We start from the raw sequence: 23,183 nt of genomic DNA on the forward strand, positions 1-23,183 counted from the left end.
ATGAATTGCATTACCTCCTGTAGCCAGAGAGGCGGAGTGATTACCACTCCGCCCTGGCGGAAGCACTGGCGGACTGATTACCACTGTAGATTTAGCATTTCTTTCACATACACACACACACACACACTTTTTGGCCCCCCCACTTCTGAAATGAATCCGGCGCCGCTGTCTCAGCAGATGCATCATCATACGGCTTGGGAAGTGCTTCTGCAGAAATGGGAAGAGGATTGGAGACCGGTAGCCTATATGTCACGTTTTCTCACACAGACAGAGTAGAGATATGCACAGGTAGGAGAGGAAGCTTTAGGCTTAACCTGGGCTTGTGAAAGGTTTCGCAACTTTCTCATCGGCAGACACCTTGAGCTGGAAACAGATCATAAACCTCTACTGAGTCTCCTGGGGTCTCAGGCATTGGATGCGCTTCCCCCACGGATTCAACGTTTCCGGATGCGCTATTCCTACTCAATCGCCAGAGGTGGGGGACTCGAGTCACATGACTTGACTCGAGTCAGACGACTTGACTCGAGTCAGACTCGAGTCACATATTTTTTGACTTGAGACTTGCTTGACTAATATTGATAAAAGACTTGACTTTGACTTGGTATTCATGACTTGAGACTTGACTTAAGCTTGAGACAGATGACTTGAAAGGACTTGACTGTTTAAAATTAAATATTTGCGTTTGTTTTTGTAGTGGGATATTACGTTTAGTTTTTTCGAAAAACGTGATTATAACGCCATGCTCGCAAACCTGGCAACCCACTAGACGGCAGGAGTGTCAGTTAACATGGCAGCGGCTGGCTTTACTCCAAAAATAGTTAAATTTGGATTCAAGGATTATTTTGTTGATGTTTGTTAGAAATTAAAATCAATGTTTTGATGGTATAATGTAGCTTAAACATACCGTCAGTTTAAACGCTCTTTTATACTGAAAAACCAGAAATTCTTGTGCACAAGCAGTTAAGCTTTTATTCTGAAAATCCTTCATCTACGGTTAGCATGTAGCATGTGGCTAATATACGATTTCCTAAAGAGGTGAATTGAGAAGCGAAATGACTTGGTGTGGTGAAAACCGAAACCTACTGATTTAACACTACAACGATAGATGTCGAGATACTACCATGTTGAATATTAAATGAAAGTACAGTTTATTTGAATACATTATTGTTTACAGACGAGAGTAGCATGTGGCAACATCCGGAATGACCGGAAACCAAACGAGCCGAGAAGTATTGTTTAGAGTATTGATTACAGCGTTTAGAATGTGTTAAATGAAAAGTGATGAAAGAGAATATGAGGAGAAACGGCGTGTTAAGCATATATTGAATGTGAAAAAAACCTATCCTCTGTTTAAATGCAATAACGGACATTGGAGACGAGGTGAGCCGGCTGGCGGGGAGGAGCCAGCAGAGGATATATATAGCAGCGCCGGAGGAGAGATCCGCTGTCTTCTTCTTGCTCAGGAGAACCAGATCACAGCTGTTTTCTGCCGGAACAATATTCTGTCTGTAACACTACCGCGCCTTTTTTAATTAAAGTATCCCATTTGAATCTTTTCAGAGACTCCATTTAGTCTCATTTTAAAGCTTCTCTCCTGGACGCGAGAATAAAGAACATATTTAACATGTTGCTAATAAGAAGACAACGGCGGTATGCAGGGTCTGCAGCATAAAGATCATTGACACGACCACCACAACATCCGACTTCATTCGTCACTACAAAAACAACCCACAGAGAAAGGTAGGCTACGTGACTGTGTTGTGTTAGCTAGACCCTCCAGAAAAACTCGGGCAAAAATCCTTGATTATGCGGGCTAAATTCCTTGATTATGCGGGCTAAAATCCTTGATTATTTGATTAAACATGCGGGGTTTTATGTGATTTTATGCGGTGAAACTGCGGGAAGTTGCGAAATATGCGGAAAGTTGCGAAATATGCTAAATATGCGGGAAAAAAATTATCGATTTTTTTTAAAAATATTGGGCTCTTATTTATTCTCACACAACCTGCCACTAACGTTAAACCCCTTTACTATTCAATTAAACACATTCAATGTTTATTTATTGTAAAAGCAATTGGGCTATTTTAATCTCGCACACACACACACACACACACACACACACACACACACACACACTTCTCCGCCTCATTCTGTTTTCATTTACTCGTTCGTTATCTGCAGCTTCAATCTTGTAGGCTACTCACCTCGTTTCTTGTAGCCCTCGAAAGGGTTTTGGAGGTTGATGCCTCGTGAACTTGAGTTGTTTGGCTTTCTTGTCCGCAGCAGCAGAAAGCATTTTCAAATGTTTGAATGAATCAAAGCGGGTCGTCACCGTCGATTTTCTCTTATGCTCCAACACACAGTTGCACGGGGTGCAGAATAGTTTCCCCCCACTTTTTGCCCGGTCTTTAGTAGAAATGTTCGTCGGTAAATGAGGTGGATTAGATATTTTCATTTTGGTGTTTTCTCTATCGTGTGAGCTCCACACGTTCACTCTATACAGTGTTGTTTACATTCTGTGATGCGCGAGCTGATGACGTCACGTCAAGACGAGTTAACTTTTTTTCTTCTCAACTTTGAGTGGAAAAATGCGGGGATTATGAAGCCTTTTGATAAATATGCGGCCTTTTAGAAATCTGCGCCATTTTGCGGTAAATTCTGCGATCGCAGAATCGCGTTTTTCTGGAGGGTCTAGTTAGCTAGAAAGCTAACGTTAAGTTTAAGCTACGTTAGACTTGGTTTCAAATCGATTAAGCATTGCAAAGAGAAGACAAAACGTTAAATTAACACTAGAACCTCCAAGGGATTCATTTGTACTAACCCTAATACTGACGGGCTGTCAGGAGCGAGAGAGAGAGGAAAAGAGATGCCTCGTTTATTTCCCCTGTGGGCCATCTAAGCTAATTTACAGATGTCCCTGAGCCCAATAGAGATTGCCCTGAAAAATGCGCGCGGACGAAATGACACACGAAGGGTTTTGGGGGCCTCCCCCTAGAACATTTAGATTTTTGCAGGCCTTAGATGCTGTCTGGTGCATTCTCTAGACCAGTGGTCGCCAACCAGTCGATCGCGATCGACCGGTCGATCGCGATCGAAGTAAAAAAAGAAAGAAAAATTAAATTAAAATAATAATGTTTGAAAAATACGTTTTTAGATGTAAACCTATCATCCACCACCCCGTTAGCAGGTGCCACTTGATTGACGTATATTTGAGACACCTCAATAATATAATACATTAACTGTGCTTTACGTGAACCTCATCATGACACAAGAGACAACGGCAGGAGTGTAATTTCCCCTGTTCACTGAACGCAACAGAGGCAAGACACCACACCAATCAGAGAGTTGCATGGAAATACACGTGTGCTTGTGTCATTCAAGCTCGGCTCTGTAGCTGTGTCCCAATTCAGAGGCTGGGTCCTCCTGAGGACCCAGCCTCCTGAGGACCCAGCCTCGCAGTGGTCCTCCGCGGACTGTGAAATGAGACGGTCTACGGAGCATGTCCTTGTACGTCACCGGCAGTTACCCCTACATTTTGCCGCACCCGTCACCTAGCAACCAGCTGCAGTCACAAGTGCCGGTGTTACAGTACAAGTTGAGTCATGACAACTGGCGACATTCTATTATTTTCGTCATAGGAATCCGGGGCGTGTACATTGAGGACCCATTGTTGACTTACCAGGAAAGAAACATCGTTTGTCGTTTACGTTCATCTTTTGCTATATCTGCCTTCCTAAGATCACTTTGCTGCACATTCAGTACTCGTATGTGAGGTTGTGGGTGAGAGTCCGATATCGTGACGCTTACAGGGAGGTATCGAACATTACACAGTAGGTGACTGTGTGGATGCCTGTTCAAAACATTGCAAACTTCAATAAATCATTTAAATTATATATTTGTTTCCGACTTTCATTTGTTCATCGTTCTTAATGTGATGTATAGTAGCTTTGATAGCTGTCCATACCTTCACACAGCCTAAAAGTAAAACACAAGTTGTTTATTCACAGCCTGAACGCTCATCGAGATGACTGGATCAGTCATGACAACTTGTGATCAGCTCCGATTAAATTGTGATATCAATTCTATAGCTAACCTCCAGGGAGCACGTTTATTTTATGAAATACCTGTATCCCTCTCATCACAACAAGACTCTACACTGTGCAGGAAAAACAATGACATACATGAAAATAACCTTGATGCATGGGAATTAAACACACAAACTAACAGATAAATCATCAGAAGAAGGCAGAGAGGAAGTAAATAACAACAGGAACACGGAAGGCAGACAGAATTGCTTAGACACGGGTTTCACATGAAATTTAAATGTTCTGGAAAGTTCCTTATACAGCTTTAGCCTTTTTTATCTCATGAAGTCCCAAAGTGACACACACTGAACAGTCTGGGGTCATCATGGTCCTTGACATTTGCTTTTGTCTTCCCATAACAACATGTCCAAGATGTCCATGTGTCAGGCTAAAACATGTGACAGAACTAGCTAGATTTGGAAAGGTTTTTTGTTGCTAAAGTTAATATTCAAGCCATTTAAGAATAAAAATGCTTACATGAAATGTCATTTGTTAAACTTTAAGCTGTCTTTGGCTCTTTTCTGCTGGAACAAATGTAAATGTCCCCTCTGTGGGACGAATAAAGGTATTCTGATTCTGATTACATTTAACCTGTTGTGGAAACATTTCTTGATGAAATTGATATGAAACAAATGCCATAAATATTGCTGTGACACATGGTGTCACATCGGGACTTTAACCCTAAACATTCACAGTAAACCCGGAGTGACATATATGCACAATTAGAAATATGATTATGGTCTGGTCAGTTAATTTAGCTGATTCAATTATATTTAGTTAACATATGCTTTATTCTTCAATTCATAGTATGTTCAAACAAATGCAAACCAAAACATCATCCTTGTTAATTAAGTTATAAATAAGAGTTACTTTACCATTAAAGCCCAGATATTTGACACTAGGGAGGTTACTTGTCAGAAATGTGTCTATTTAGTCTAAATGACGTTCCCCTTAATTTCCCCAAAAGTAGAAATGGGTCCGGGTTCTTATGGGTTAAACGTATAGGCTTAAAGGCATAATAGAACTACCGTATTATATGTATTCAACTTGTGCCCCGCTGGACTTACTTTTCTGTGGTTTACCGTTACTGTGACATATCAGTATAGCCACGGAAGATAGTTTGTGTGTTTAATTCCCATGCATCAAGGTTATTTTCATGTATGTCATTGTTTTTCCTGCACAGTGTAGAGTCTTGTTGTGATGAGAGGGATACAGGTATTTCCTAAAATAAACGTGCTCCCTGGAGGTTAGCTACAGAATTGATATCACAATTTAATCGGAGCTGATCACTTGTCATGACTGATCCAGTCATCTCGATGAGCGTTCGGGCTGTGAATAAACAACTTGTGTTTTACTTTTAGGCTGTCTGAAGGTATGGACAGCTATCAAAGCTACTATACATCACATTAAGAACGATGAACAAATGAAAGTCGGAAACAAATATATAATTTAAATGATTACTGAAGTTTGCAATGTTTTGAACAGGCATCCACACAGTCACCTACTTTGTAATGTTCGATACCTCCCTGTAAGCGTCACGATATCGGACTCTCACCCACAACCTCACATACGAGTACTGAATGTGCAGCAAAGTGATCTTAGGAAGGCAGATATAGCAAAAGATGAACGTAAACGACAAACGATGTTTCTTTCCTGGTAAGTCAACAATGGGTCCTCAATGTACACGCCCCGGATTCCTATGACGAAAATAATAGAATGTCGCCAGTTGTCATGACTCAACTTATACTGTAACACCGGTAATAATTTCTGACACTAGGCAAAATATTTTCAAACTGTTTTCAAGACTGTTTTCAAAACTGTTTTCGAAACTGTTAAATATGGAGTCAGATCTAGCTGTACTTATTTTGGTGTTATATAATATGTTTAAATTATTTTCCCGGGGTCGCAACAGGCCCCCGTGAAGAGGGCTTCATTCTCCCCGCGCATCTGGATAAATTGCTTAGTCTGCTCCTTGCTCCCTATCAAAACAAAATTGTTGCATTAAGATTTGTATAACAAAAGAAGTTAAATAAATAAATTAGCTTTATAATGAATCCCAACAATATGAAAACCAAACAGGGTTTAGAAATATTTTCACTTCATATTATTTTATGTATGTAATATAAAGAAGACATCTCCAATTGCCCGTATATTTAAATACATAAATTAAATAGGTTTACTTTTCTTTCATGTCGTTTACTATTTGGGTGAGTACATTTAAAAACGAATCCAGCTGAAACCGTTGTAGCCGTTGGTGGGACGTTACAAGCCATATATATTTTTTAAAACTCATTCGTCACCGTCACCCGTTGCATCCTGGGATATGGTACACCGCGGATTGTACATCAGATGTATCCTCTAAATCTGGGGAAAGAAGGCTGCATTTGCGGGCCACATTCGGAGGAGTCTTGTCTTTTTTTTAAATCGGGACAGCCTTCATTTGGCGGAAGTGACGTATGCGGTCTTCGAATGCATCCTCAGGAGGATGCGGCCGCTGAATTGGGACACAGCTATGTGTGTGTGAGATAGGGAGAGAGGGACCGGTGCTAGCGGAGACCGTGATGTTAGCATCTGGTTAGCTAGCTGCACTAACTAACTAACGGACATAAGGAGCTGTTTCCACAACAAGCTGGAGGAGAGTCCTCTCCTGTCAGACTGAGGGGCTCAGGTGAGCTAAAGGACTCTGAGTGTTTAGAACGGTTGTCACAAATTATTCAAAAGATTATTTCCGCGGCATACCTTCATATGATCATTATAGTTATACAAACAAGAGAATAAATGAAAAACAGGTATGAAATAGCCTACTATACAGTATGTCAGTAAAACAAGAATACAGTTTAAAAGGGGAGTGATTTGTAAATATCCATAAAGAAAAAGAAAATCTGTTTACAGTTCTGTTTCATATGGGTGCTGAGAGAGGTATCCATAGATCTCTTCATGTTGCTCTCAAAGTGCACCAGATTGATGCTTTCAACTTCAATATTTAAAAAAAAATCTTCCCGGGGGAGCATCCCCCCGGACCCCCCTAGAGGAGGTGAGGTCCGCCCCCCAATAGCACTTTACTCCTGCCTATATGCCGTGAGCTGAATATGGAGCCTTCATTGTAACAGTAATTCAGATGCAATTAGCCTATATAAAAGGCCTCAAATTGGAAGCATTGTCTGGGCCGTCTTTTTCACTCAATTCTGCAATAGGTAGATCTCGCCTTTCAGCTAGGCCGAGGTCGGTGATCTTGAGCTTAAAAAGGTTGGTGACCACTGCTCTAGACTGAATTATAAGATGAACCAACACAATATTATATTGTACAATTTCAATGTTATTCTTCATTTCACTTGTTTGTTCTTGTTTGTGTTTGCTCTCTTGCATGTCCTGCATAGCTACAAGAAATACTTAAGTTGTTGGTCAAGACACTTTCCATCTGACGAAGGCAAATGCCTTCATCAGATGTAAAAAAGTAGAAAACATTACATTCAGTTGTAACTGCCAAAACAAACATTTACACTATTATGGCCCCTGTTAAAAATGTTTGTAATGTTATCTACTGTAAGTTGGTCGAACGAATGCCTCCTCATCCGGAAGCTGACCGAGCAGACCCGAGCAGCAGTCGAGAGGAGCCGAGCGCATCCGCGAAGCACACAAAATGGCGACGTCGGAGTTCCCATTAGCCGGCAAATCTAAATCTCTTCGGTCAAAATAATTTCCCTTTAGCGCAATACCGCTTCAGTTGCGCCACTTATGTGACAGACAAGAATAGTCAATTATAATGTCTAACACTTAATGTGGAGAAAGAGATGTGCTGTATGGGTTGATTGTGCGTTGATCTGTTGGTAATGCCTCGGGGTTCCGGTGGGCATGTAAACAAATGCATAATGCTGCGCTATACTGTGTGGCCTCACCCAGTTTCATAGCGACGCTTATTGTTTAGGTGTCTTTTAATAAGCAGGTAGTCATATCATTAGCTAGAACTAGCTGGATCTGATCGATATGGACATAAACGCGAGTGAAGTCTAATCTGACGGGAGAGAGAGTCAGCTGCTGCTGACGAGTCGACACGCAGCTCTGCATGATCACATGCAGCGGTGAGCGGACAAAACACACACTTCAGGTTAGAATATCACACGTAGCTATTTTAATTACCTCTCAAACTACCGTAACTAGTTATAGATATGTTTAGTTTCACTGTCGGGTCACTCATTACTGGATCCGCAAGCTGCATGACACTGTTATAATAGATTGCCCGATCGGGCAACCAGCAAGTGAGGCTTCATTGCCCGAGCTAAATACTAGATGGCCCCGGGCCATCGGGCAGCCCTTAATGTCGAGCCCTGTAAATGTTTTAATTATGTTGTTTTTGTTTGTAGAAGTGCATCATTCTTTGATCTATTGTAAAATAAAATCATAAAATGATGATAAACTGATGCTAATTTCTAAATTAACCCAATTAAGTGAGTTTTAAATCGTCCTGCTTAGTTTATAAGGAAATTATGAAGAGGAACAAATGAAATGGTTTGAAAATGATATCTATGTAGGTGCTGACGCTGTTGGCGGTTCTAGTGTTAACATAAATTGTAATTAAATATGTGTAATGGAAAATGCCATATATGATTTTCTTACCTGGAATTCTACCTTTTTGAACAGACTTTTTGATTGAGTCCTATCTATATTGTCTACAGTTCTGGGGTTAATATGAATCATATGAGGTCAAATGATTAACTGTGTATGTAATAAAGATCATAGTGTGGGTTGAATCCATTTTCATAACCACTGTCTTTTAACTGATTTAAATGCGGAAACTGGACTTATTCATCAGAATTTCGTATGACTTGACTTGCTTGACCTGAGCAATGACTTGACTTGACTCTCATCACAGTGACTTGGGACTTGCTTGATACTTGTAGGTCAAGACTTGAGATTTGCTCATGACTTGCACATGTAGGACTTACTCCCACCTCTGTCAATCACACATGTGCCAGGGAAAAGCCTGTGGACGGCCGATACACTGTCAAGTGCACCTGTGAAAAGAGACTCCACACCAGATAAAAAAGAGTTCCTCGAGAGCACGAATATCTATGTGGACATGATTATCAATAGTTTGCCAGCAAGCACAGCTTACCTGGAAGAGCTAAAAGAGCAGTTGGCAAAGAACAGTGAGTGCGGAAGAGTGATGCAGCTGTGTGAAGAGAAATGGCCAGCACACAGCAACAGCGAAGCAGCCATAAAGTTATACTGGGCGGAACAAGCGTTCATAACTGTAAAGGACGGACTACTGTTAAAGGGGGACAGACTCCTCATCCCCGCAACAATGAGAAATGATGTGCTCGCCAGACTACATGAAGGTCACCAAGGAGTGGTGAAGTGTAGGGAGCGTGCCCGACAGTCTGTATGGTGGCCAGGGCTAAGTCAGCAGCTGAATGAGTTGGTTCTCAACTGCCGGACATGCAGCAAGGAGAGACAGAACCCCAAAGAGCCGCTGATGCCAACACAATACCCAGGCCGACCATGGCAGAAACTGGGTGCCGACTTGTTTTTGCTGGGAAGCAAGTCATATCTGCTGGTAGTGGATTATGCATCAAGGTATGTGGAAATGGCTTTGCTGACACCCACAAAATCAACAGATGTAATCCACCATCTCAAATCCATCTTTGCACGACATGGTATCCCTGAGACGCTGGTCACAGACAACGGGCTGCAGTTCTCGGGAAGGGCATTTGAAGAGTTTGCAGAGTCGTATGGATTTAAACACGTCACCAGCAGCCCTAAATATCCACAGAGCAACGGTGAGGCAGAACAAGCGGTAAAGACTGTAAAGAGTCTCCTTAAGAAAGCAGCAGACCCATATCTGGCTCTGCTGGCTTACAGAGCCACCCCACTACAGAACGGGTATAGCCCTGCGCAACTTCTCATGGGGAGGAGGCTTCACACGATGGTGCCAACATTACCAGCGCTGCTGGATCCTGCTCTTCCCGACAGCGAGGCTGTAGTTCTGCGAGAAAGAGAGAGGAGAATAAAGGATGCACAGCGGTACAACCTGCGTCATCGAGTGAGAAGTCTTGAGAGGCTTGCACCGGGAAAAGAGGTTTGGGTCAAGGATCAGAAGGCGAGTGGAACGGTTATTGGCAGTCACAACACGCCTCCTACATTCTTGAGGGACCTCATGGGACAGTCTGACCTAATCGCCATAATCTCATCCCCATGTACTCCTCGCTAGAGCAGAGCGGCAGAGATGCAGCTGAGCAGCATTCAGGAGGTGTTCCAGAGCAGCGTATTGCAGAACCTCCGGAGCCCAGTGCTCAAGATCTTCCACCTACCCCGAGAACCAGGTCTGGGAGAGCCGTGGTGAGACCGGCTAGGTTGGACTTGTAAACACACCAGAGATATTATAGTTTTATAAGAGAGTAAAAAAGAATCTGGTTATTAATAATGTTGTGCATTAAATTTGTGTAATACACAAAATATCATAGGGTTACATTTAGTTCATCAAGGTCTGGAGTTAACTGTTTTATATCTGGTTCAGATAGGAACAGACCTTCCACCCATACAGAGGCAGAATAATACGCTAAGGTCTGTGGAGTCAATGGCAGTCTACCCATTATGCGCTTTCACACCGCAGTACTTTTCCCACAAAGGTTCATGAAAACTTAGTTCATGAGAACTCTCTAGTTCTCATGAACTAAGTACAGATCGCGTTCACACCGGAATAAGTCCCTGAGGGAGGATTAGGCTAATGAAGCCGCTGTCGTCACTTCTTCTTCCTCTTCTGCTTTGGGTTTACTGGCAGACCGCAAACAACTTCACGGCGTATACTGCCACCCGGAGTCCCCGGCCAGAAGTCCCAGGAGTTGGGGACTGGCTTCAGTAGAAGCTGTGGGACGTGGTGTTTACTTCCGAGTAAATCGCCAGAATGCCGACACCTCCTCATCTCCACCGCTCCCATGTTTTATTTTGTGTTGCCATAAGTTAGTCTCTTTCTCCGTCTCTGCGCTGGGCTAATGCTAATGCGAGGATAATAAAATGGCAGATTCACAAAACTTTTTGGGAGTTTTACGGGGCGTGGTTTGCATTCCGCCCAGCCAATCAGACACAGGAACCTTTTTCTCCCACGGAAGTCCCTGCTCTCAAGCAGGGACGGAAAAGGGGGTTAAAAGGTTCTCATTAACTAATTTTAGTTCCGGTTCTTTTTGGTGTGAACGCGACATTTCGGAACTATATCGGAACTAAAGTAGGAAAAGTACTGCGGTGTGAACGCGGTTATTGATTCATAAAAAGGGAGATGTGGTGTTATTGTGCTGTGTGTTAGCCAATAGTAGTGAAGCCTTACGGGTACGGTTGAGTGACGTCATAGGGAGACGACATGTTATGGTAACGGGGCATGTGAGCTAGGAGGGTTCTAGCATGTGGGCTACCAATAAAAAGACACGCAATTGTGACAGTTGAACTCACGTGTATTATTGAATAACGGGACAGATATATTGATAGAAATAATTATTTGATAGCCTTATGTTTATTGTATTTCTCCTTGAGATACAGTAATTGACTGACAGACTGATAACTTAAATGGAGAAATGTGATATGTTTGTAAAGTACAGCTATTTGAATGTAAATATGTGTACTTTGAATAAGAAGCAATCCAGAAGATCAACCGGATCCTTTGTCTAATTCTTGCTGCTGCATTTTTCTACAAATATCATTTATTGTTACTGTGGTACCCAAGCTTTTGGGACCCGTAACACCTACATTAACAATACAAGTTTGAGAGTTGTGCAAAATGCAATATAATCAGACTTGCGTTGCCAAATAATTATACTTTAACAGAAATAAATTAAGTCTGTATGGACAAAAAATATCCTGCAGTGATCTCAGAGCATTCATTTTTGTCACCCACTACATGGCGATAGACCTGAAGAGATTTTGAAAAACTCAATACAACTGTTGGAGACCAGGCAGATCTGAAAATATCGTGATTTTAAGCGTACGTTAAACAGCAAGAGCCAATTAAAAAGGATGATTCATGTTTCAAACATCCTCAGCAATTGTATCATCTTAAACCACCTTGGGTGCAGCTTCAGCAGATGTTTTTAGTACCTTAAGTGGAACGGATATGCCATTGAGCATAATAACTTTATTTATATAGCACCTTTCAAAAACATAGTTACAATGCTTTCCCCTTAAAATACACAGAGCAAGTGAACTATTGATCTAATCATAAAAACAGTAAAACAGATCACGTCATTGTCCATTGTTTACTTCCTTGGTACTGTGACGTAGGAATGGCCAGTAGCCACACCCAGAGCTATGACGCGATACGGTCATGAGTTACCCGGAACCAAATGGACCAATCCGTGGAGCCGTTACGTTAAGCCCCCGCTGATTGGTCCAAATTGACCAATCCACGGACTTCCTCACACACAAACACACTCGGTGCATGCAGCTCTGCTGATTTCTCCTCCCTGGCTACAGGCTGATAACAGACAGTTGGGATCGCGGTGAAATTCTCTCTGCAGACCCATTCTCACAGCGTTTATCAACCTTTTTCTTATTCAATATCAAGCCACACTTATTGTTTTTAGTTCGGCTGTGACTTTGTGTGTGCGCTCAGGATGAGTTTGGCTGTGTTTCGCTGTCGCTAAACAAGGAAACAACACCTCCACGGAGCTCAGCGCGATTCACAACGTCCCGACCAATCAGAGCACACTGTGCTCACAGGGAGGGTGGGGGCTGGAGCTATTGGAGCTACAACGAGCCGTTAAAGGCAGAGTGAAATTCAGTGAATACACATAGTTTACAGAGATGCTGTATGAGAAACCAAAGTGAGTTTTGAAAATTGCACAATATAAATCTATTCTAGTGGAATTACAATGGAATCACAATGGAATTATGATCAGTGGAAATGGCCATGACATGGGACCTTTAAGAGAGCTAACAGATTTTGCATTTTGCAAACCCATCCTCAATTCAACCAGCCCACTGAAGCCACAGTACTGTATATATATTTAAGCTAACAGCAACACAAGACAAAAAAAGCAAGCTGCGTCGGATCAGAAGGACAACTTTATTTAGTTCTTAAGAGTCAACCAGGCCAAATCTGAAGATCTGGAAAAATGGAAGCATTAAGATCAAAATTGGGTTAACAGGAACATATATTCTCACACTGTAAAAACTTCAAAATATGTCTTCAGAATCTCAGAGGAAACACGTTTTTTTAAGCTGGGATCAACCGGTTTCAAGAATCTTAGTTGATCTTAGAAAACATATATTTTTATCAGAAAACAGAACGCTTTTGAGCATTTCTGGCTTATTTTGTGATATAACATTTCCTAATCCTGGTAAATACATCTCAAGATAAGTCTTCCCAGTGAATCACATGATCTAAAATGTACCCATCTTATTTAAATAAATCTTACAAAGCACATTTTCACTTGTTCTACTGGCAGATTCTTTAACTTAAGAGTGAAAACGGCTTGTTTCTGTGATGTTTTTTACTTGATTTTGGAGCAGCATCATACCTTTTTTAAAGAGATGTTCAAACACCGCCTTTGGGTGGAGCGTTGGGGGGTTGTTCAGGGCTGCTCTTGAACGATGGTGCAGGGGGGGAACAGGTCATCTCCAGGAGCGTAGCGGGATTGGACCACCACGTTTCTTCCGCGCTGGTAACTGGAGCTGGATCTGTAGGAGTGGACCGGCACCAGGTGGGACACGTCACTGAAGACCGGCTCAGGGGCCTCCTCCACATATCCTCCACTAGAAGGCTCTGGTGATGAACCGTCAATATCTGTGGACTCGGAGTAATAGCGTGCACTGCCTACTGAGCCTGAACCCCCTTTACTATATCCACTGTTGGCATAGCCAGAGGCATCATTCCCAGGGGCTGCTGGGAGCTCATAGGCACCTGGAGGTAGATAGATACTGTATTGATAACACATTAGGAAATTGTTTAGTTTAACACAGCAGCAGTGTGTTCAGGCATTAAACACTTTTTAAAAAAGGTAGATAAAAGTATAAAACTAAATAAAAACAATAAACAGCATCAAACATATTTTTAGAAAGGACATGAACCACAAAGAATACTCAATATCGAATGTTCAAGATAAGTTAGACTGTTCTATAAAATAACAAAATATTACAGTAGCAGACATACGGTACATATGATAGCCTAGTTTACAGTATCATTTATAGATTTGCAAGGTAGCTTTTGTGCAAATTGTTCATGGTTATGGAGAGGGAGAAACTAAGACTAAGTAGAGGCGTTGTACTCTTGGGGAACAGCAGCATTGGACCCCCTGCTGAGAGAATCTCAGCGCCATCTCCACCACCCCTAACGTTAGCCGGAGACACCAGCTTCCTGTGGGAATTCTGAGCAGCGGGGGTTTCTGCAGTGGGGGCGCCAGGGTAGGCTACAGCCATACCAAGAAATTGCTTAGCCCCACCATGAAAAATGATGTTAAAGTAAGCAAATTAAATTAAAAAAATAGGTAAAATGCTAAATGTGGAGAACACTGCTTGCGAAAATATACAGGTCGTGTCCACAACACACAAACTGCTCCTGCTGTAAAAACAAGTGCACGTTACTGATGCAATATGGTTGAGACCATTCAGGCTTATGCTAAAAGAGGGGTGCAAGGAATAGTCTAAGTAGTGGGGGAGTTTTACATACTAAAAGGTGTGGAAATTCTCTGGCGTTATAATATCAGCGCGGCCGCGGTCAGATCAAAATGCCTCCAAATGCAATTTGAATAGACCTACAGCCAATCAGAGCAACGAAACGTTGGGTCTGCGTCATGCCTTACTGATTGAGATCAGTCAGAACCGCCATTCAGTATCCCTATTGGATCTTCAACGTGTACTATCATAAGTCACATTCACAGTGATCCCTTTTGATTTATTACAAGACAAATGTTCCGTTTTATTTCATGCAGTTCCATTCTGATTGAGCCAGGGAAATAATCTAAACCTCACACGTGGCGTTTCACTGTCAAGGGGTGCGATATAGCGTGTATGTAATTACCTACATTGCAAATACTGATTTGAGCCCCACCACTGTATGGGTTAGCCCTACCATAGATTACCCAACAAAAATACTAATACGCCGCCACTGGGTTTCTGACATACCCCTAAAGCTCGGGTAAGAACCACTCCCCTCCCGCCTGCTAGCACTTGGGTAGCTAGAGCCGGAAGCCAACATCCAACTGTTGCCATCAGGACTGTTTGAGGCGTATCCTGCTGAGGGAGATGTAATGTGTCAATACTGTTTTAATCAAAAATGAAACTCAACTGGACATGGTTTGGACTGTTTACATTACCTTTTGATGCAGGAAGACAAGTTATACTGCTGATCAACAGGCATATCCAGGACACCCTGCAAACACCATCAGTGGTCAGTTCATATATAAAGACTTAGGTGTAAAGGCCCTGACACGTCCCGACGGAACACGACTGTTGTGTCGCCTCACGTCGCCTGCTTCTTGGCCAACAGTCGCACTGGAACACACCACAAAAACTTTAGCCGACGGCCAAGTAGCACGTACGAACTGCACATGCGTGAGTGGCAATAACTGTCCTTACCAGCAGGCGGCGGTAGTGTGTATTCGTCATTTAAAAGAGGCAACAACCGGAAGACAGAGAAGAAGAACAGACTTCGTGATATAAACAAGCAACAAATAGCGTGTGCATTCCATTTTCACTCTCGTCCATCGAAAACATGTCTCGTGCGGTACTGGAGCTATCAGCCATTGGAGTGTTGCTTGCGGAAGACATTCTCAAGCAACAGTCTCTCAAGAGGTGGAAGCAAAGAATTAGGAGAAACCACACTGAATGGGTGAAATCATGGATACTACAGCAGCGAGAAGCTCAGGGGGCTTTCCCGAACCTGTGTCGAGAGCTGGAGTTAAATTAAGCTCATTCTAATGTTGGTTTATGTGTGTATGAAGGTACCAAATAAAGTTTTGCATTGCCTATCCTGCTATTTGTGTTTATTCTTTTAATCACACAGCGATAAGAAACAATACAAATGTGCCTACATAACTGTCAGTTGCAGCCCTAGCATTAGTATTGGTTATATTAACAGCTACAACATTAAAATACTTCTAGGCAGATTGAGGAGGATAATGGGAGAATGAACAGAGGGGCAGAAACATCCATCTGAATAATAATAACTTTATTTCTATAGCACCTTAGAAATAAGACTTATCAAATCAGTGTAAAACAAGCAGCAAGAGCAAAACATAAAGTGGGATAAAATAATGCAGATATATATATATATATATATATATATATATATATATATATATATATATACACGCTTTAAGAAGGCATTTCATCATTCATGTATTTTGGCCTGTTGGGATTACTATATATATAGTAATCCCAACAGGCCACCTTGTTTATGGTTTGATTCAGTTTTAGTAGAATATAAAATACATGAATGATGAAATGCCTTCTTAAAGCGTTTGTTTACGTCCCTCACTTCCGTTTCGCTTCTCATGCACTGATACGCTAGCTGAACAGCCAATCAGAGTGATTTATTTGGCCCCACTGCCCGATTCAACATGTTGAATCGGCGTGTCACGGCCGACGGTGCGGGACACACCAAATTGAGTTTGGGCGACAGGGCACGCTTCGTCGTCCGACTAACGAAAACGGCCAATTTCGGCCTGGTGTGTCTGGGCCTTAAGGATAGCTCATCTGCTATGGAGAGAACAAATTGAATGTCTTCAAAAAGGGACGAAACAAATCATTTCTTTTCTTCGCCGCCTTAGGTCTCTCAGGGCGAGAAGACACATTATTCTTTACATCTGTGAGTTTGATACTACATGGTACAGGTGTTTGTTTACCGTTTTAAAAACTGCTCTACAGTACCAGGTGAAAATCTGCTCAAAGATTGTAGGTCAACCCTGTGAGAGACTCTGAATCAGATTACTATAACAACATATTGAGGCTGTCCTACAACATCATCTCTGACCCCAACATGTCCTGAACAGAGAATTTGTCTATCAAAATCGGAGATACAGGGTCCAATGATTTAATAAAGTTAGACTGAAGCACTCCTTTTTGCACAAGTCAATCCTAACATTAAATACAGAGCTAAATCCCAGGTCTAATGTACAAAAAAGGGTCTATGACAGTGTTTCTCTTTAGTGACCGTGATGTTATGTTAAATGTTTGTTTTCCTTATATAGTGTCTTAATATTTGTCCTTTTTTGATGCTGCAAATGGAGCTGCTGTGATGAAAGTACAATTTCAGACTTGATCTGACAATCCATTATTATTATATATTGTAGTTCAGCCAAATGCAAAACAGGAAACAAATTTAACACATAACTTACCTCAAAGACAAGCCACAAAATGCAGCCATGTTGTTGATGTAGATTCCCTGCTTCACCTCTGTGTCCCTCAAGCCCTCCTTAAAGAGGATTCCCAGCACCTTGCTGCAGAGTGCTCATTGGGAACAGCTGCTGGCCATCAGGGATGAGGTGTTAAGCATCAACCTGCCACAGAAAGGTCTTCGACATGGGTTGTCTTAGATAGAAAGAGGCAGTTCAGATGGATTACAAAAAAACAAAATGTTTTCACTTTATTCATGCAGATCGTTTTTTTGTCCAGGTTTTAATAAAGGAATCTGTCTGGGAGATTTCAGCCTCCACTCCAATAAAATGGTGCTCGTTTTTCTCCCAGCATTGAAACATTCAAAGCAGCATGTCTTTCCTTAAACACTGTCCCTTTATACACTACAAATAATCCTCAGAGCTCACTGTCAGCATTTGTCATAGGGCAGTGACAAATGAACATAATGCATCACAAGAAAGCATCACGGTTGAATTTGATTAAAAAGCCTTATTGCTTCCGTACAAAAATCATTACATGTTGTTGGCGTCATTATATATATTGTTTTCAGTTGGTCCCTTGAGGATTTAAATTGAACTTAAAACTAATTATTCTGCCAAATCAAATGTAAACTGTAAAGTGTGTATTATATTCATTGTTTACATTTTGTGAGTTTGAAAGGCTGGACAAGCAGGATGTACACTGCGTTCTATTCTGTATATTGTATATTTATATTGTGTATTCAATATATATACTCTATAGATTTTATTCAATGTTTTGCACATTGTTTTATCTTCTAATGCTCATATGTACATTTACATCTTTATTGTTTTTTTAAATTTTTTTAATTCATGTGCATTGTCTTACCTATTGTACACACTGCTGTGGCAGAAGAATTTGCCGAATTTGGATCAATATCTGTTTGTCTGATCTCATCGTACACATTTCTCTGCAAGTAAAACTGTTAACGTTTATTATCTTAAGGGGTTTTGACTTTTTGTGGGTTGCATGCTTAAAATAATATAACAGGAAAAGACTACTCTTGAGGTTGATTTTACGGGAGGAATACAAATGTTTCAAATGAAAGAAATACATAAATGTTGGTATGATCCTTTAAGACCCTATGAGTTTAAGAATATAAGAGCAGCGCTAACAGTGTCTTTGACTTTTTCTGTTACATCATTATCATTGCAGATAAAAAAGCAACTCAGATTTTGGACAGTAATCAGAAGCAGACCGGTGGGATAATGTATTGAGATGTGATGTTTTGGAATATAACCATATCCAGATGTGTTATATCTTTCCACAGTAGCAACGGTTGACTTTTGAGCTCTGGGTACATCCTGCAGGGCCCACTTATATTTCATATTAGATTCTTTATCCCCTGGGAAAATTACTCTCATTTTGAAACAGGAAATATGGGAGTATGCGGGATGTAGGGCAGATGACTCCACATGGACACAGTGCTTTGAGACTGCTGATGTATTGTGATATCGGAGATTGTGATATAACCAGTGCTGTAATATATTAAAGGACAATTACTCAAGTACGATCTTTGTTTACTTGTACTTTACTTACGCAACCTCCGCTCCAAGACCAACCATCGGCTTCGCCCCCCCAGGACCAAACTCTGCACAATGGGGGATCGGGCTTTCTGTGCAGCTGCTCCTCACCTGTGGAATTCCCTCCCAGACCACCTGAGGACTCCACAGACCACTGACGCCTTCAAGAAAGGCCTAAAAACCTTTCTTTAAAAAAAAAGCCTAATACAAAATATAAATAAACTAAATCATAAACTATGATATAAGTTAAAGATATCCGGCAGCAGTATACACAGTAATTCAAATTAGCTCAACCTTTACCAGCAGTGATGAACACATTAATGCTTGATTAATTATAATCCAGATAAATAATATATATGATTTGTAAAATTGGACTTAACGCACAATAAGTACTTTTACTTTTGGTACTTTGAATATATTTTGATGCTAATACTTTTGTACTTTTACTCAAGTAGGATTTTGAATGCAGGACTTTCACTAACAGTATTTTGACACAGTAGTATTTCTGCTTTTACAATATCTGAGTCCTTCTTCCATCTTTGGGTATAACATTTCACGCTGCTTACACTTTTGTCACACTTTCTGTCTTGATTGCGTGTATTTATGCATCTGTCTCTCTGTCCACCTCTCATACCACTTCAGCGTCATCCCTCTCCTGTCTGCTAGATGCCCTCAGACTTTTCTCCCTTCAATTCAGAACCTACCACGCCAATCTGCCCTGCACTCACCTCTCTCCCCTCACCTGATCTGTTCCTCTGCACATTGTCCCTCCATGGCTGTTTACAGTTATGAACGTTAAAGTGATCTGGCCATTAATGCGGCCATGCATCACTTTGTAAGAGAAAGTGGTGGGGACCCTTTTTTCCGATTTCAAAAACATTGCTGCATTAAGCGTGCCCCTGTAAACAGTACATACATACATATGCTTTCAATACTTTATTTGACCACTTATGTATTAACTATACTTGTTTTACTATTCTATATTCAATTATGACTCATTAAACGTGTCTCAGGTCAAAAGTGCACCACTTGGGTTACCAGAAATTCCCTGGAAAGTGAGAAAAGTCCTCCATATTCTACATGTTCTCTTGTTCTCCCTTCTCAAAGTGTACAATTCTTTGTGCACGCTATTTTCAGAACATTTTAACAAATGATCCTAATGCAAATTGGCAATTTCCATAGGTGGAGATTTATTTATATTGTTGTCATGTCATATTATTTTGGGCACTCAGTGGCAGCAAAAAGATATACAGGGATGGTAAAATGCAGGCATAGTTTAGTTAGCAGGAAGAGATGACACATGTAGAGGAAGATGATTCAGCTCTCAGATGATACAGCTCTCCGACTTTGAGAGCCACAGAACTGAAGTCCTACAGACCCTCGTCTGACCTCTCGGCAGTACTGTTATGTTGTTCCCCCCTTCTGTTTTAGCGTTATTAAAATAATGGCGTTTTTCTTCTCAAGTGGTACAGAGATGATTTATCTTAGAGGCCGGCCCAAAACGTTGCATTGCCAGGACTCCCTTGACTCAAAGCAATGGTATTTTTCAGTTTGAATTTGGAATATGGCAAAAGATAAGATCTTTGGCAAACACATGTTTATAATTCTTACATGTTTTAGTCAGCAGGTTATTTCAAATATTAACATTATTTTTATAATAGTTGAAGCCTTCATCCAAATGTCAGAAGTAAAAAGCTAATGTTGGGCTATAAACAAACTACATGATTATCGAATGGCTGCACATCACCACCGCTGTTACTTTCGTAACAGAAAGTAATCAGGTTTGGCTTCTGCACTGCTGTTATACCTCGATTAGGTTACTTACCACTCTTTCAAACAGTTACATTTATCGATAATACATTTCTCCAAAAACCGTCCCAACTCTGCAGGCAAGACTGTCATTAGGAGTCATGCCGACAAATAAAGCTACAACTAAATGAATGGATCTGCAGACTATTCAGACTTTGGTTAGACTTATGTGAGTCTTATTTGAGCTTCAAAACATTTCGATGGTAGCAGGGTAAGGTGACCATGCAACAAGTCACAAGTCGGACTGCAATGATAAATGCTAGTTTAAATTAAAAAATAATGTCCATCTAACCTTTAAAAATAAAAATGTCTATTGAAACGGTTATCCTATCAATATTAATAACGATGCTTTGCTGTGGGTAATTTGTCTGCACAAACGATGCAAGTGAGGGAATTAAATATATTTAGTTTTAATTGCATTTCTTCAAACAAACAATCATCCGTAAACATCTCTGAATCTGGAAAAATGGCCACCGCTTACTACCGGTCTGCTGACCTGTATGACTGTCTGCAGGTCAGTGGGGTTAACTTTCTTTATTTCAGCCGCAGTTATTGTCTCTTCGGTTATCCCCTTTTGGTTTCACAAGGATTGTATCCATAGATCAATATTTTCTTTATGAGCCTGGAATTTCGTATACGTTTCTCATGTAACTAATGACGCTTCAAATCGTCATCACCTCCATTCGCGATTGAAAACAAATTCTGGCAAATCTCACAAAAACTCTCTGAGAATCGCCCTCCTCCAGCTACACCTAGTAAATTCCTTCCTTTGTTGATTGATTGACATCTATCCTTCCTGTGATATCCTACTTTTGAATTGTGTTAGCTTCATAGTGTTTATTTGACAGATAGTCTGCAAGATAATTGTCTTTATTGGTCAACTTGTATTTGACTTTTTAGTTCTGTTTTATTTTCTATTTTGAGATGTTTCTATTTGATGTTTGTTTATTTTTCAATCTTTTTATTTTTCTAATGATGTGCAATGACTTGTTTTAACATGCTGCTGTGACGATTTTTTTTCACAAATTGGGAGTTACTAGTTACTTTTGCAACATGTACAGTAAGTCTGCTTTATGCAAAAAACAGAAAACCTGCGCCTCATTGCTTTTGTACGAAAGAAACATTACATCTTTTGGCCGTCATTTACACCTATTCTCTGTAAGCACACCCAACATGATTATTAAATTAGAGGGTATGGCAACAGCAGGAAACAAACAAAGTCGCTGAGAGGCTGAGGCCGGGCCTGTTTGATATTGTGTGACACGCTACAAAAAAGTACTTGCTGAGATCAAAAACTCTGTTGCAAAATAATGTGGTTTAATAAAAACTGTGATAATCAACTTATTCTCCTTGGACATGTAGCCTACATTGTTATATTAATCAAAGCAATCATTTCAACTTGCAGTCAACAAAAAGTACAACGACCCTGTGTCTCTCTCTCTTCCACACACACCTCACGCAGGTGAACAGGATTATAATGAGTGCCGCCCATATCCATGTGACCCAAGCCAACCAATCAATAGTGCTCAAACAAATATCTTATATTAAAACAAAAACGCATTACTATACATGTTTCATGGCTCCTACAGAGGGTTTTCACTTTTGTTGGTTGCGTGTTTAAAATAATATAACAGGAAAAGACTACTCTTCGGGAGGAATACACATTTTTCATGAAAGAATTTTTTTAATGTTGGTTTATTTAAAACATTCCTCCACAAAGCGGTTACCCGGTCCCCCCATTAGCGGGCTGGATGCGGCCCTGCAGTAGTGGGCTCCGGGCCGGCCCTGCTGCCGGCTCATCATCAGTAGGCGGAGAGCAGCACTGCTCGTCCTCCTCCCCCCTCCTCCACCATTCATCCATCTCTCCTGCTGACTTTGTTACAACATGTGAAAAACAACCCTGAGAATTTGGACGAGTTTTTCGCGGTGAAGTTTTCTTGTGGACTTAACGGGAGACCACCGGAAATACATTTCCCGCTACACCGCGGAAAGGATGAGTTGCGCGAGCCTCACTCTGCACGGTAAATCCGATGTATTGTAGTCAGAGGTGGTACTTTAGTAGCTAAATGTAGAAGTACCAGAGTTAATTTAAACCTTTACCAGCTTTGATAACACTTTAATTATCAATAATTATAAAACTGATATCATATTATTCCGAAATGGACCAATCTGCAGATTGCACTCTATTGTGCAGATTGGTATCAAAGCTGGTAAAGGTTCTGCTAGTTTTAGTGACTTTGTATAGCCTACGGCAGGGTAGCTTGTGAATTTACTCCAGGTGTAACTAAAGTCTGATTTAAGACTTGATTATATTATATTTCACATCATTAATCCAAATCTGTAAAGCAACTCTATATATATATAACGCTATTAAATACATGTAGTGGAGTAAAAGTACACGATTTACCTA

At 40.9% G+C, this 23,183-nt stretch overlaps 2 protein-coding genes across 4 annotated transcripts in view; one reads left to right on the plus strand and one right to left on the minus strand.

Annotated features, from left to right (window-relative positions):
* Positions 1 to 857: 857 nt before the first annotated feature.
* mamdc2a (MAM domain containing 2a) overlaps positions 858 to 23,183 on the plus strand; it is an 83,261-nt gene continuing 60,935 nt past the window's right edge. Inside the window, exon 1 of one of the 3 annotated variants that reach the window (XM_079688568.1) lies at positions 858 to 1,740. The gene's annotated coding sequence lies outside the window, so the exon portion shown is untranslated. Of the gene's footprint in view, positions 1,741 to 22,322; positions 22,795 to 23,183 lie in introns of those variants that run through there. The other 2 variants (XM_079688569.1, XM_079688567.1) reach the window with 2 other exon arrangements.
* On the minus strand, positions 13,116 to 22,634 carry LOC307044592 (uncharacterized protein; the record flags this gene model as incomplete). Its single annotated transcript, XM_079689903.1, has 6 exons — positions 13,116 to 13,175; positions 13,589 to 13,971; positions 15,192 to 15,299; positions 15,383 to 15,438; positions 17,405 to 17,506; positions 22,501 to 22,634. The coding sequence occupies 5 exons, from the start codon at positions 22,632 to 22,634 to the stop codon at positions 13,643 to 13,645; spliced, it is 729 nt and encodes a 242-aa protein (XP_079546029.1). The 3' UTR covers positions 13,116 to 13,175; positions 13,589 to 13,642.

Source organism: Notothenia rossii (genome assembly GCF_949606895.1).
Source record: "Notothenia rossii genome assembly, chromosome: 6".
Lineage (NCBI taxonomy): Eukaryota > Metazoa > Chordata > Actinopteri > Perciformes > Nototheniidae > Notothenia > Notothenia rossii.